The 16,935-nt window shown below is 41.6% G+C and overlaps 1 protein-coding gene across 1 annotated transcript in view; it reads left to right on the top strand.

Annotated features, from left to right (window-relative positions):
• Positions 1-321: 321 nt before the first annotated feature.
• GGT1 (gamma-glutamyltransferase 1) overlaps positions 322-16,935 on the top strand; it is a gene marked incomplete in the record, with an annotated part of 64,268 nt that continues 47,654 nt past the window's right edge. The window contains 2 exon segments of the mRNA XM_078768311.1: positions 322-482; positions 2,811-2,984. Coding sequence (XP_078624437.1) covers positions 2,815-2,984 — 170 coding nt within the window.

Below are 16,935 nucleotides of genomic sequence, written 5' to 3'. Positions count from 1 at the left end.
TGTACTTCCCTCTCTCCCCTTCTTTTCTCCCGCTCCCTTTGTTATATGTTATATGTGTTAGCTCCCATAGGAGCTTAGACAATGTATACAAAAATATATATATATATATATATATGTATATATTAAACTTTTCCTTGTTTTGTGTAAAAAAAACGTAACCTTGCGGAAGAATGTGCAGTACCTTAGTGAGTATTAAGCAGTAAAACAATAAAGAATGCAGGTGAAAAATGCTGTAATCGGCATTTTCTTTGAACTTTGATGTTAAAGGAGGGAGGTGAAAAAAGGGGGCGTGGCAGCAAAGGATGTGTGGGGAGAGAACTTGAAGCATTTAAAGAACATAAGGCAGGCGTACTGAAGGAAGGTTGTGGGCTTTCAAGACTGTAATGTGCACTTGGCATTCGAATCAAGTTTCAAATTCACCTTCTCTTTCGAAAAGCAAGAAATTATTACGAAATACAACACTGTGAAGACATTCGGTGAAGGTAAGTTTTTATCACTGGGAAGGAGGTAAGAGCGATACACTTTGCACATGTTTATTTACGATCAACTTTGTACAAGTTTTCTTTTCAAGTGCAAAGTTTTCTTTTCTTTTGTTAATCATGGATTTCCAAGGACAAACCTTTTGAAAAACATTTCTGCCATCTTTCATGTGAGAAACACTTTTTTTTGTTTGGTTGAAGCAAAAATAATCCTAGAGGATGCTTAGCTGTTGTGGTTTGAAACTATAAGGAGACTAAAGTTGGAGGAAAGTTGTGGGATTGCAGCGAGGGTGGTTCGACTGCTGTGTATGTTGTGTTGGGAAGGAACAATCACCAATGGGTGGAATTTTTGTGGTGCAGTGTGGCAGGTTTTCGAATTGTAACTGCCACAAATGAGAGGAGAGAGAAGGGAGAAACCTGCAGTTTAACAGTACTTTGGCTCTGAAGTTGGCAAAATTGTAAGTCGCGCGTGTGCATGCACTCAAACAATTGCTTGAGTCTGTCAGTCCAAAAAAAAAAATTAAAATAAAGAGAGACAATTGGGACATACAGGCAGAGAGAGAGATGTAGACAGAGAAATGGAGAGAGAGAGAGACAGAGAGAGACAGAGAGAGAGAGACAGAGAGAGAGACAGAGAGAGACAGAGAGAGAGACAGAGAGAGAGACAGAGAGAGAGACAGAGAGAGAGACAGAGGGAGAGACAGAGAGAGAGAGAGAGAGAGAGAGAGAGAGAGAGAGAGAGAGAGAGAGAGAGAGAGAGAGAGAGAGAGAGAGAGAGAGAGAGAGAGAGAGAGAGAGAGAGAGAGAGAGAGAGAGAGAGAGAGAGAGAGAGAGAGAGAGAGACAGAGAGAGAGAGAGAGACAGAGACAGAGAGACTGACTGTTTCATCTTTTATTGGAGAAATACAAAATGCACAAATAAAGTATGCGGAACGTCAAGTGGTAACCAAACCCAAACAGTTTACAATGGAAATATAAAATTACGGTGCGATTAAATACAGTGAATAGTTACATGTGTACATGTTTGGATTTACTCAACCTTATCACCAATGAAATACCAAGGCCCTATCAGTCACCCTGCCTGATGAATATCCCACTCACGTTTGCTCAAATTCCAGCAAGAAAGCCTGCGAGGTTTTCTTCACCTAACTAATTGGCTCCAGTCTATATCCAGTGTGCACTGGCAGTTCACACAGCTGCATCCAAGTAAGATATAAAGATAAGATCAATCCATATCAAGGTCATGAAACCCAGTTCAAAAACGATGTGACCCACAGGTAAACAGTAATTTTTGGGGAAAATGCCAGGGGCATAGAAAAGGCCCCTTTATATAAGGGTTTGTGCCATGTGGCAAACTATAGAAAAGAAGGGACATTCCATAGCTTATAGGAAATGCCAAACAATAGAAAAGAAGGGACATTCAAGAACATCTCGTGTGCATGCTGAACTACCCTCGTCTTCTTAGGAGGAACCAAGTAATGCTCTAGAAAAGTTCATATAAAGGGGTGCCAATTTGATTCATACACCTGCATGAAGAAGTAAATGTATTTTTTTTGCAGGCGGAGGCGCACCTTAGACATATTTAGATCCCTTCACCTTTTCGACCTTTTATATCCTTTAGACTTTTACACCCCTGAAGTCACTTTTGACCCCTTTGACCTTAACACCATTTCGACCCCTTACACCTTTCAGATAGATTACGCAGCTTGGACCCTTCACCATTTAGAGCTTTAAAGCATTAGGACATTTTTAGACCCATTCTACAAGCTTGAGAGATGAGACCCTTTTGACCCCGGAGACACTAACTACGAAAGGAACGTACCCTTTTAGACCATTAGACCATCGAGAAACTTTTAAGCACACACCAGACAAACATATATCGTCTTCTTGCAAAACCCAGACTCTACTTTTTTATGCGTAAACTTGATCAACCCAGAGTGTGCTCTACTATCTAATACATAAAGAAAGTTTGTTTGTTGGTTTGTTTATGCATTAGGTCCGTACATGTTTGTTTATGCATAGGAACCAGTGCGGCCAAACTTTACATGACCTCCTCTTTCATCCAGAGGAAGATTGAGGGCTATGTTTGGATAAAAAAATTACTCCAGATAAACCAGATAATTAACCTTTAGACCTTGAACATGTCTTGTGCTTGGGGTTTTTTTTTTGGGAGCTATCGAGTAATCTGTATTGTGAAGATCGTATGTTGAGGTTGTAGTGATTTGTTGTCAATGACACCAATTTCATTATTAGAGTATTTTATTGAATTTCCCTGGGCAACGCCAGGTACTTTAGCTCATTACAAATAACATTAAAGATGGCTGTTTTCCAGGAAAATGCAGAAGAATTACGTGGTCATCCTAAACGTGATTATCGCAGTTGTCATTCTTGTATGTACCATCTGCGGAATCTACTTTGGCCTGCACACTCAGGTATACTCTACAACTTACAGTTACAAGAATGCAGCAATTGCAACTGATGCCAGGAAGTGTTCTGAAGTTGGCAGGTACGTTATATCCTAAAACTCCCATGATATAATCTTGTCTTATTTGTTCACCTTATCATTTAATTGTTATTGGTACACACAAAGAGAACACCTTTTCGGGTTGGCAGGATAGCTCAGTGGTTTGTGTACTCACCTTTGAGCTATCTAGCCTTGTTGGTCAAATCCTCATATAAACTGCCACCCTGGTGTTTCACATCCAGGAGGATACATCAATGTGTACAACATCCACTAGGAGGGATGGGGGGAGAGTGTTAAGCTGGAGGACCCGTATGCCACCATCAGATGCTGAAAATTAAAGATCCCACGAGGTGTTTTGCAGAAAGTGGTTGATTCAAACACCAGGCCTGGCCAGCAGGTTTATCAGACAATTGGGCCAAGTCTTTCACTGGCCGACCCCACAAGGTGGGAATAAAGAGTCGGAATCATAGTTGCCGTGGTAGTGGTGGTAGCGGTAGTAGACAAACAGAGTGCTTTGGTATTTCCAAATATGGCAGAACCACTTTTCAAAGACCGATTCTGCTATCAAGAAGTAGTGGGTTTAGCAAATTATTTATTTAATTGACGTGTAGCATTCATTCTTGAATTTCCAGCATCTGATAACTGATTTGCACAATTTCTGGGGAGCAGCTGTCATGTGCTGCTGATGGACTGCAGTCGAGGAGCCATTTCTGGCAAATATTAAGTTACATTTACTTGTCAATTCATCATAAAGGAGAGAAATAGCCACCATATATCACAAATTATTGTCCTTCAGTGGTCATGGACATTTAGACCCTTGCACATCTTTTAGAGTATACCACTCTGTCAAGTCACACCTTTTCTGTAGTGGATGTTGAACAATTTCATTTTTCTCAGGTCCTTGCTCCTGGATTAGCAGAAAAATATACGTTTTTTCTGTTTTAGTCCATTTTTAGGGTTTTTATGAATTCCATATTGACTGGATAATTTTTAAAAAACAATGTTTAAAATTGCCATGTTTAGGGTAAGGATTGGAAAACATGTTGTGGGTTAATGTTATTGCTATATTGTGTCATTCCACATTAAACATCTGAAAGAATCCCATGAGAAAACACGTAATTCAAAACACCTCACCACAACGTAATTCAAAACACCTCACCACCACGTAATTCAAAACACCTCACCACAACGTAATTAAAACCGCCTCACCACCACGTAATTCAAAACACCTCACCACAACGTAATTCAAACCACCTCACCACCACGTAATTCAAAACACCTCACCACAACGTAATTCAAACCACCTCACCACCACGTAATTCAAACCACCTCACCACCACGTAATTCAAAACACCTCACCACAACGTAATTCAAACCACCTCACCACCACGTAATTCAAAACACCTCACCACAACGTAATTCAAACCACCTCACCACCACGTAATTCAAAACACCTCACCACAACGTAATTCAAACCACCTCACCACCACGTAATTCAAAACACCTCACCACAACGTAATTCAAAACACCTCACCACCACGTAATTCAAAACACCTCACCACAACGTAATTCAAAACACCTCACCACCACGTAGTTAAAAACACCTCACCACAACATAATTAAAACCACCTCACCACCACGTAATTCAAAACACCTCACCACAACGTAATTCAAACCACCTCACCACCACGTAATTCAAAACACCTCACCACAACGTAATTCAAACCACCTCACCACCACGTAATTCAAAACACCTCACCACCACGTAATTAAAAACACCTCACCACCACGTAATTAAAAACACATCACCACCACGTAATTCAAACCACCTCACCCCCACGTAATTCCAAACACCTCACCACCACGTAATTCAACCCACCTCACCACCACGTACTTAAAAACACCTCACAACCACATAATTAAAAACCCCTCACCCCCGTGTAATTCAAAACACCTCACCACCCTGTAATTAAAAACACCTCACCACCACATAATTCAAACCACCTCACCACCACGTAATTAAAAACACATCACCATCCCGTAATGCAAAACACCTCACCACCACGTAATTAAAAACACCTCACCACCAAGTAATTCAAAACACCTCACCCCCACGTAATTCAAAACACCTCACCACCATGAAATTCAAAACACCTTACCACCACGTAATGCAAAACACCCCACCACCAAGTAATTAACAACCCCTCACCCCCACGTAATTCAAAACACCTCACCACCACGTAATTAAAAACACCTCACCACCCCGTAATTAAAAACACCTCACCCACACGTAATTCAAACCACTTCACCACCACGTAATTCAAACCACCTCACCACCACATAATGCAAAACACCTCACCACCACATAATTCAAAACACCTCACCATGAAATTCAAAACACATCACCCCCATGTAATTCAAAACACCTCACCACCACATAATTAAAAACACCTCACCACCACGTAAATAAAAACACCTCACCACCACGTAATTAAAAACACCTCACAACCATGTAATTAAAAACACCTTACCACCACGTAATTAAAAGCACCTCACCCCCACGTAATTCAAAACACCTCACCACCACATAATTAAAAACAAATCACAACCATGTAATTAAAAGCACCTCACCACAACGTAATAAAAAACAGCTCACCACCACATAATTAAAAACACCTCACCACCACATAATTAAAAACACCTCACCCCCACGTCATTCAAAACACCTCACCACCATGTAATTAAAAACACCTCACCATCCTGTAATGAAAAACACCTCACAACCATGTAATTCAAACCACCTCACCACCACATAATTAAAAACACCTCACCACCACAAAATTCAACACACCTCACCACCACATAATTAAAAACACATCACCACCACGTAATTAATAACATCTCACCCCCACATAATTTAAAACACCTTGCCACCACGTAATTCAAAACACTTAACCACCATGTAATTCAAAACACCTCACCACCACATAATTAAAAACACCTCACCACTACATAATTAAATACACCCCACAACCACGTAATTAAAAACAGCTCACCACCACATAATTAAAAACACCTCACCACCACAAAATTAAAAACACCTCACCACCCCGTAATGAAAAACACCTCACCACCACATAATTCAACACACCTCACCACCACGTAATTAAAAACACCTCACCACCCCGTAATGAAAAACACCTCACCACCACAAAATTCAACACACCTCACCACCACGTAATTAAAAACACATCACCACCACATAATTAAAAACATCTCACCCCCACATAATTTAAAACTCCTCACCACCACGTAATTCAAAACACCTCACCACCACGTAATTCAAAACACCTCACCACCATGTAATTCAAAACACCTCACCACCACCTAATTCAAAACACCTCACCCCCACGGAGTTAAAAACACATCACCACCACGTAATTCAAAACATCTCACCCCACGGAGTTAAAAACACCTCACCACCACGTAATTAAAAACACATCACCACCACGTAATTCAAAACACCTCACCACCACGTAATTCAAAACACCTCACCACCAAGTAATTCAAAACACCTCACCACCATGTAATTCAAAACACCTCACCACCACGTAATTCAAAACACCTCACCACCATGTAATTAAAAACACCTCACCACCACATATTTAAAAACACCTCACCACCACGTTATTCAAAAAAAGGCACCACCATGTAATTAAAAATACTTCATCACCACGTACTTAAAAACACCTCACCACCACGTAATTCAAAACACCTCACCACCATGTAATTCAAAACACCTCAACACCACGTAATTCAAAACACCTCACCACCATGTAATTCAAAACACCTCAACACCACGTAATTCAAAACACCTCACCACCATGTAATTAAAAACACCTCACCACCACATAATTAAAAACACCTCACCACCACGTTATTCAAAAAAAGGCACCACCAGGTAATTAAAAATACTTCATCACCATGTACTTAAAAACATCTCACCACCACGTAATTCAAAACACCTCACCACCATGTAATTCAAAACACCTCAACACCACGTAATTCAAAACACCTCACCACCATGTAATTCAAAACACCTCAACACCATGTAATGCAAAACACCTCACCACCACGTAATTCAAAACACCTCACCACCAAGTAATTCAAAACACCTCACCCCCACATAATTCAAAACACCTCACCACCACGAGATTCAAAACACCTTCCCACCACGTAATGCAAAACACCCCACCACCAAGTAATTAAAAACGCCTCACCCCCACGTAATTCAAAACACCTCACCACCACGTAATTAAAAACACCTCACCACCCCGTAATTAAAAACACCTCACCACGACGTAATTCAAACCACTTCACCACCACGTAATTCAAACCACCTCAACACCACATAATGCAAAACACCTCACCACCACATAATTCAAAACACCTCACCACCACGAAATTCAAAACAACTCACCCCCATGTAATTCAAAACACCTCACCACCACATAATTAAAAACAACTCACCACCACGTAATTAAAAACACCTCACAACCATGTAATTAAAAACACCTTACCACCACGTAATTAAAAGCACCTCTCCCCCACGTAATTCAAAACACCTCACCACCACATAATTAAAAACAAATCACCACCACGTCATTAAAAACACCTCACGACCATGTAATTAAAAGCACCTCACCACAACGTAATAAAAAACAGCTCACCACCACATAATTAAAAACATCTCACCACCACATAATTAAAAACACCTCACCCCCACGTCATTCAAAACACCTCACCACCATGTAATTAAAAACACCTCACCATCCCGTTATGAAAAACACCTCACCACCATGTAATTCAAACCACCTCACCACCATATAATTAAAAACACCTCACCACCACAAAATTCAACACAACTCACCACCACATAATTAAAAACACACCACCACCACGTAATTAAGAACATCTCACCCCCACATAATTTAAAACACCTTGCCACCACGTAATTCAAAACACTTAACCACCATGTAATTCAAAACACCTCACCACCATGTAATTCAAAACACCTCACCACCACGTAATTCAAAACACCTCACGACCACGTAATTAAAACACCTCACCACCATGTAATTCAAAACACCTCACCACCACATAATTAAAAACACCTCACCACCATGTAATTAAAAACACCCCACAACCACGTAATTAAAAACAGCTCACCACCACATAATTAAAAACACCTCACCACCACATAATTAAAAACACCTCACCACCATGTAATTAAAAACACCCCACCACCCCGTAATGAAAAACACCTCACCACCACGTAATTTAAAAAACCTCACCACCACAAAATTCAACACACCTCACCACCACGTAATTAAAAACACATCACCACCACGTAATTAAAAACATCTCACCCCACATAATTTTAAACTCCTCACCACCACGTAATTCAAAACACCTCACCACCACGTAATTCAAAACACCTCACCACCATGTAATTCAAAACACCTCACCACCACGTAATTAAAAACACCTCACCACCACGTAATTCAAAACACCTCACCACCACGTAATTCAAAACACCTCACCACCACGTAATTAAAAACACCTCACCACCACATAATTAAAAACACCTCACCACCATGTTATTCAAAAAAAGGCACCACCAGGTAATTAAAAATACTTCACCACCACGTACTTAAAAACACCTCACCACCACGTAATTCAAAACACCTCACCACCATGTAATTCAAAACACCTCAACACCACGTAATTCAAAACACCTCACCACCACGTAATTCAAAACACCTCAGTTCCACGTTATTAAAAACACTTCACATCCACAGAAACAAAAGTTTGAGGGAGTAGTTCAGTGACAACACAGATACTGTCCGGATATGTAGATATATAGATCGATGACTACCTGAGTTGCTGTTGTCATGGTTTACACCAATCATAATATAAACAATAATTTTGCACAAATGTATTTGTAATACATGTGATAATACATTTTATAAACAATTGAAGTTGAAGATTTAAGTTGGGGAAAAAACTTTTTTTTCAAATTTATTTTCAAAATAAATACCCTTAAGACATACACATGGGACAAGTAGGTGCATACCAGAAGTTTGGTACGATTTCACAAAGGTTTGAGGGAGTGATTCAATGACAACACAACACAATACAGACACTGCACAGATATATATATATATATATATATATATATATACATATATATATATATATATATATATATATATATATATATATATATATATGTATGTATATATATATATATATATATATATATATATATATATATATATATATTATATTATATATATATATATGTATATATATATATATATTTATATATATATATATGTATATATATATATATATATATATATATATATATATATATATATATATATATATATATATATATATATGTATATATATATATATATATATATAATATATATATATATGTATATATATATATATATATGTATATATATATTGTTACGGCCTGCGGATAAGGATGTTGGTTTGCCGAGCGGATGGCACCGCAGCCTAACAGTTACCCCGATTAACCCGATACGCTGGCCGGATCGCGCCACAGCTATTCAATAGGGAAAAGACTAAGGCGACACGGATGTGAAGAAGAAGAAGACAAAAAGGTTGGAAATACGAATATAATTTATTTACTATTTACAGGCTCAAAATAACCAAGGAAGAAGAAAGATAAGAAAATAATATACAGAAGATTTTAGAGACACAGTGCAACGCTAGCTTATACGAGCTTAATTAAATACCCAGGGACAAAACAAACTCACGTACACCAAAAGGATGGAAAGGCAGGAGGTGGATGGCTGGAGGGAGAGGAAAGTCCAAGGGGTCCTGCAGCATGATCGGCGCGTTTAGCAGCCGCCGTTCCTTCACGGCCCTGCTCAAAACCGCCGTCCAGGCCCCAAGCGGCTGTTGAGTGTTGTTGCTGCTGTGGCTGCCGCTGCTGCTGCTGCTGTGGACGTCGCGTGCTTTGCCAGGACTACAACAGGCTTTGTGCTTCCCTGGATGATGATCTCCTTAATGTTCTCTATGTTCTTTTGCTCACATGCCAGCCTCGGACTCTGTTCGGAAAAGCACCAGCTCAGGAACAAACATCGGTCCACTTGATCAGCCGTTGCTGTGTACAAAGCTTCCTTGGGTGATCTCAATGTACTCTCGCAGTTGGTTCTCTTTCGGATGATGTCTCTGGATGATCTTTTTACACAACTCAGCAACTACTCCACCCCACCACGTCCTTGCGCGCGCGCTTTTATAGCGCCTCCCGCGATCAAGCCGCCGGCCTTCAGGACACGCCCATCGGTGTGCTCACCTCGGCCCTGGTTGGTCGCGCGACCCTCTGGCTCCGCCCTTGATGACGACGGGCGGGCACGCCTTTCTTCCCCGACCCGAGCACATGTTCAATGGTGGTTTTGGAGGGGATGTAATTTGCAATCGAGGCTTGGCCATGACGAAAGGGGAAATGGAGGTTTTAGGAATGGGAATGAAGAATGAAGGGAATCTATCTTATTTCACTTGGTGCAATGGAGTGTTATTTTAATGGAAGACAAAGCCTTAACCTAATACACAGAATAAGGAAATAAACTACTGAACAGGGATATTATAGTGTCCTTCATGTATGCTTTATGGAACTAACTACGGGAACGCCCTTTGACCTTTATACACACTGGAGCAAGGAGGGCTCAGAATAAAGTACTAATAATAAAAACACAATAAAAAAAACACAATCCTCATTTCCACAACAATATATATATATATATATATATATATATATATATATATATATATATATATATATATATATATATATATATATATATATAATCGGGAGGTTAAATCAGATGTGGACGTAGCTTCAGGACGTCGATCTTTAATTTGACAAGCTTTCGACCAACAAAGGTAAGAAGAAGAGCTTTGTTGGTCGAAAGGTTGTCAAATTAAAGATTGACGTCCTGAAGCTACGTCCGCGTCTGATTTAACCTCCCGATTATTTATTTAATGCAAATGAGACGCCCTGCTCGTACTGTGGAGTTTCTACTATTTCTCACAGTTATATATATATATATATATATATATATATATATATATATATATATATATATATATATATATATATATATACATATATTGCGGATCTCGGGGGTCGGCGCTCCCCTTATCAAGGGGGGATTAACCCCCTTGTCCTTTAAGCTGGCCGTCCCGAGTCCTGGAGCTATGACGTCACTTCCGGTCAGCGCTGAATAGGGTGGTAGGCCGAATTGTTCCTATTACCTAATTACCAGTGCCTTCCGGGAAGCGAGGAAATGAGCCCCGCCCGAGCCGCGGCGTTAGTGGACACGCCGAGCGAAGCGAGCCGCGGCTCAGGCCGTTAACAATGACTAACCCGATTCTAGCGGTTCTGAAATCGTGCCACAGATACTCAATTGAAAGAAAGGACGGATGCGATCGGATTAGGGAAAAACCAAGAAAGAACAAGGTGAATTTATTTACAAACCAAAAAGAAGAGGAAAGGAAAGAATGTACAAGAAGAAGAAGAAGGAGAAGGACACAGGGCAGGCTTAACTACACAGTCTTAACTTACGACCCTGGACAAACATACACACTCACACGGGATTGTAGTGGGTAGGGTGGAAGGTCCAGGTAGATGGTCCAGGCGATGGGGTCCAGGCTCCAGGTGAGGCTCCGGTTCCGTGGCGAAAACCCGGCAGGCAGCTTCGCACGTATTGTTCAACCACGAGCAGACCTTACATATGGCGGGGGGGATGGTCATGTCCTTTAGCGTATGTAACAGATGGACGGTCATGCTAAAAGCTCCCTCTCTCCCTAGCTCTAATTCAGTGCCAGCGAGTGAGTCCTCCTTTTCCAATGTGCGCACCGTATCAAAAGCAGTCCCTCACAATAGGCACGCCTCCAACAAGTCCTTATACAATGCGCTCTCCCAGCAAGTCCTTATACAATGCGCTCTCAGCCAGCAAGTCCTTATGCAATGCGCTCTCCCAGCAAGTCCTTATACAATGCGGCTCTCCCAGCAAGGCCTCATACAATGCGCTCTCTCCAGAAAGTCCTGTGAAAGGGCTTTGCGCTCGCGCTTATATATCGCGCACCAAGATCACCATGCGCTTCATCAAGCCACGCCTGCCAGTGATATTTCATCAGCCCTGGTTGGCTGGTGGGGGCTTACCGGCCACGCCCTGATGGTGAGTTGATGTGGCCACACCTTCTCCTTGGTGTTCCTCCCCCTTCTTCCTCCTCGAGCCGACCGCATGGTCAATGGTGGCGCCTGAGCGAACGTTAACCAAGGCGCATAACAGAATTTGGAGAGAGGTCGCAAAAATGAACAAAAGGGCCTACTCATTATTTGATTGATGCAACGTAGATTCAACAATTGGAAACACAGCCTTAACTAAAACACATAATAAGGAAATAACTGCAATTTCTAAGGTGGCCTACGTGTTGCTGTGGCCTAACTAGGGGTGCAACCGTTAACCTTTACTGTGATATTTGCAAGTGAGGGCTCTAAAACCGCAACAAGAAATATATATACATATATATATTGTTGCGGATATGGGATTTGGCCTCCATATCCGCTTGTAAATATTCCCCTATTTCCCCAATACTCCCCAACTATCCCCAATCCCCCATTCCCTAGTCCCATTGTCTGTAAACAACACTCTGTAGAACCGACCTTCCCCTTTTTCCCCCATTAAATGTCGTGCCCAGGTCCACCGCATCTCACGTAGACAACTTTCGGACATCTTGCTAGTTATTCTTAGTCTATGTCAGTTAAGGACTCGTTTCCATTAATTCTGACTCTTCGTTGCACCAGAATGTGATTGTATGGCACCAGTAGTGAGTTTAGGACCTCCCCATACCTCCTCCCATCTTCCCCATGAAACAACAACAACAACAACAACTACCACAACAGCGCGCGGGGAGTGTGCGTCCTCACTCGGCTCGGTTAGCCGCCATTACCCATGTGCGCCGACGGGGTTACCACGAAGGGGCTACCTGTCGGCCCCTCGTCAAGGGCGGAGCCCGGTAACCCCCGCACCCAATAAGAAGCAACGGGCCGATTCCATCTGGGGCGGAGCTAACGAGCCGAGGGCGTGTCACTCCCCGCCGGATATACGCAGCGACTTACCGGACGTGACATGCGCCCCGAGCTTGAAGAAGAACCAGTCGCGACCTCCGAGCGCTGAGAGACCTCCCTGCATCTTTCGGACCGTGTGGATCCTGTCCCTGAGCCAAGAGTGCACCTTGTGCTGTCCACCGACTACCTGCCCTTCCTTGCCATCAATCCCCGTGTGAGTCAGTCTTGTCCCGTTTATCTGTCGTCTGTCGGGGTTACTATAAGACCGTATTTAAGTGCCTACCTTCCTATGCTGTCTCTCTCGTCCTTGTAATCTAACGTTCCGAAGTATTATAACCTCCTCCGGAGGTCTTGAGAACTGTACCCCTGGTGTCGTGTCATTTTAACCCAGCCGCTGTGTCCTTTCCTCAATTGATTTAGCATAGCGCGACTCGGCCAACGTTCGAGTATAATCGGGTAAACTGTGCAGACGCGGTCATACCAAACCGCTTGGTAAACCAACATCCACAACCGCGTCTGTAACAATATATATATATATATATATATATATATATATATATATATATATATATATATATATGTATATATCAAAGGGAGGCGAAAAGCGCTCCTCCCTTTATATAAGGGATCGTTTCTCTGTATGCAGCTTTTACATGGGGACTGAAAATACGTTTCTCGGGTTCTACTGGACGAAATCAGCTGCAAATTTCAGAAGTAAACGCTTTGTACGTTGAGGTAATAGAGTATGTTCAAAATTTCAGCAACGTCAGTTTATGCATTCTTGAGTTTTATTGAGAAAACCCTCGAAATCACGTTGGTGTCTGTCCGTCCGTCCATCCGTCCACCCAAAATGTGTTGGCGCTCATATCTCAAGGGCTCATATCTCAACGATCTGAAACTTGGTACATACATCGGCCAATAGGTCTAGTTGATGGCTTTCAAAACAAATTCCACATAAGTGCCATAGTTTTTGCTTTCAAATTAAATACATATATATATATATATATATATATATATATATATATATATATATATATATATATATATATATATATATACATATATACATATATATATATATATATATATATATATATATATATATATATATATATATATATATATATATATATATATATATATATATATATATATATATCTATCTATCTATCTATAATTCCAGCAATCTCTGTGTGTCTGTGTGTCTGTGTGTTTGTCTGTGACCGCTGTTTCTCGACAACCACGGGTCCGATATACTTGAAACTTGCCAGGTATATTGCTGGGGACCCGAGGATGTGCCTTTTCAAGGTTTTAAATTAATCGGAGAAGTACTTACCGAGCTATGTCCAAAAAACGCTTCAACCAATCAGAGAGCAGCGAGCTATCACGTGTGCCGAACCGTTAATGCAATGCAAGCGTTAATGCGTTAATGCAAGGCTTTTCTTTTTTTCCCTCTTCTCTTTCTACTTTTCCTTGCGATTAAATTGCAAACAGCCAAAATACGTTGGCGCTAATTGAATAATTGGCCATTAACACTAAAATAATCGTAACTGCGATATGCCAACTTCCGGACAGTGAAGCCTTCCCTGTTGTTGTTGTTTGCAGCAGCTGTTTGCAGCAAGGCAAGGCTTTTCTTTTTTTCCCTCTTCTCTTTCTACTTTGCCTTGCGATTAAATTGCAAAAAGCCAAAATACGTTGGCGCTAATTGAATAATTGGGCATTAACACTAAAATAATCGTAACTGCGATATGCCAACTTCCGGACAGTGAAGACTTCACTGTTGTTGTTGTTTGCAGCAGATGTTTGCAGCAAGGCAAGGCTTTTCTTTTTTTCCCTCTTCTCTTTCTACTTTTCCTTGCGATTAAATTGCAAACAGCCAAAATACGTTGGCGCTAATTGAATAATTGGCCATTAACACTAAAATAATCGCGTACGGGTAGCGTTTTTTTTTTTTTTTAGCAAGGAACGGGCACCCACGTACGGGCAATGCCCTAGTATCTATAATTCCAGTAATGTGTGTGTGTGTGTGTGTGTGTGTGTGTGTGTGTGTGTGTGTGTGTGTGTATGCGACCGCTGTTTCTCGACAACTACCGGTCCGATATACTTGAAACTTGCCAGGTATATTGCTGGGGACCCGAGGATGTGCCTTTTCAAGGTTTTAAATTAATCGGACAAGTAGTTACCGAGCTATGGCGATTTCTTTACCAAACTCCGCAAGCCGTTCGCTTTGGACCAAACCATTGCATGTAAATAGAGGGGGGGGGGGGGGTGGGGGGGATTGTCACCGTACTCGCAAGCCGTTCGCTTTGGACCAAACCATTCCATGTAAATAGAGGGGGGGGGGGGGGATTGTCACCGTACTCGCAAGCCGTTCGCTTTGGACCAAACCATTTCATATAAATAGAGGGGGGGGATTGTCACCGTACTCGCAAGCCGTTCGCTTTGGACCAAACCATTTCATGTAAATAGAGGGGGGGGATATAATTTTAGATATATATATAGTACGGGCATGCCCTAGTATCTATAATTCCAGTAATCTCTGTGTGTCTGTGTGTGTGTCTGTGTGTGTGTATGCGACCGCTGTTTCTCGACAACTACCGGTCCGATATACTTGAAACTTGCCAGGTATATTGCTGGGGACCCGAGGATGTGCCTTTTCAAGGTTTCATATTAATCGGACAAGTAGTTACCGAGCTATGGCGATTTCTTTACCAAACTCCGCAAGCCGTTCGCTTTGGACCAAACCATTTCATGTAAATAGAGGGGGGGGATTGTCACCGTACTCGCAAGCCGTTCGCTTTGGACCAAACCATTTAATGTAAATAGAGGGGGGGGGGGGGGGGATTGTCACCGTACTCGCAAGCCGTCCGCTTTGGCTTTGCGAATGGACCAAACCATTTCATGTAAATAGAGGGGGGGGATATATATAGAGGGGGGGGGGGGATATATATATAGTACGGGCATGCCCTAGTATATATAAAACACAGTTTGTGTGTGTGTGTGTGTGTGTGTGTAATGTTACTGATAGACTCCTAAACGGAGAGGCTCACGTGCTTGATAATTGGCATAGACATGGCCATTGAGCCTGGGAAGAACATGGCCGACCTAAAAAAAAAAATTTCATAATATTTTTTTACCATATTTTTACCTCAGCGCATTTCAGGGAGGAATATTATACACGGAATCTGACCGGTGGCAGAGCAGCGCGCTGATTCGCTCAGAGCGATCACGTGATGTTCCTTGCCACCATAAACTCACAGTTACGCGTTCGCACGTAATTCTGAGTGAAAAGCGATTGCGTTTTTTCACATTTCAGCGAGGAACATTGCCATTCACACCACATATGTTTTTTTTCCTTTCATCTTTAGATCCATATTTTTTTTCAGCGAGGAATATTATACACGGAATCTGAATCGGTGGCAGAGCAGCACGCTGATTCGCTCAGAGCGATCACGTGATGTTCCTTGCCGCCATAAACTCACAGCAAGTAGCATAGATTTTAGCATGATTAGCATTTAGCATGATTTAGCATGATTTAGCATAGATAGTAGCATGTTTCACATAGATTTTTTTTCAGCGAGGAATATTATACACGGAATCTGAACCAGTGGCAGAGCAGCGCGCTGATTCGCTCATTCGCGCTCATTGATGACGATCACGATCACGTGATGACGTGATCACGAATGATGTTAGTGACGCAATCACGTGATGTTCCTTGCCACCATAAACTCACAGCAAGTAGCATAGATTTTAGCATGATTAGCATTTAGCATGATTTAGCATGATTTAGCATAGATAGTAGCATGTTTCACATCGATT

Source organism: Myxine glutinosa, chromosome 14, assembly GCF_964187855.1.
Source record: "Myxine glutinosa chromosome 14, kmMyxGlut1.1, whole genome shotgun sequence".
NCBI lineage: Eukaryota > Metazoa > Chordata > Myxini > Myxiniformes > Myxinidae > Myxine > Myxine glutinosa.
The sequence above is the reverse complement of the archived record's forward strand: the minus strand, read 5'-3'. Positions and strand labels throughout refer to the sequence as shown.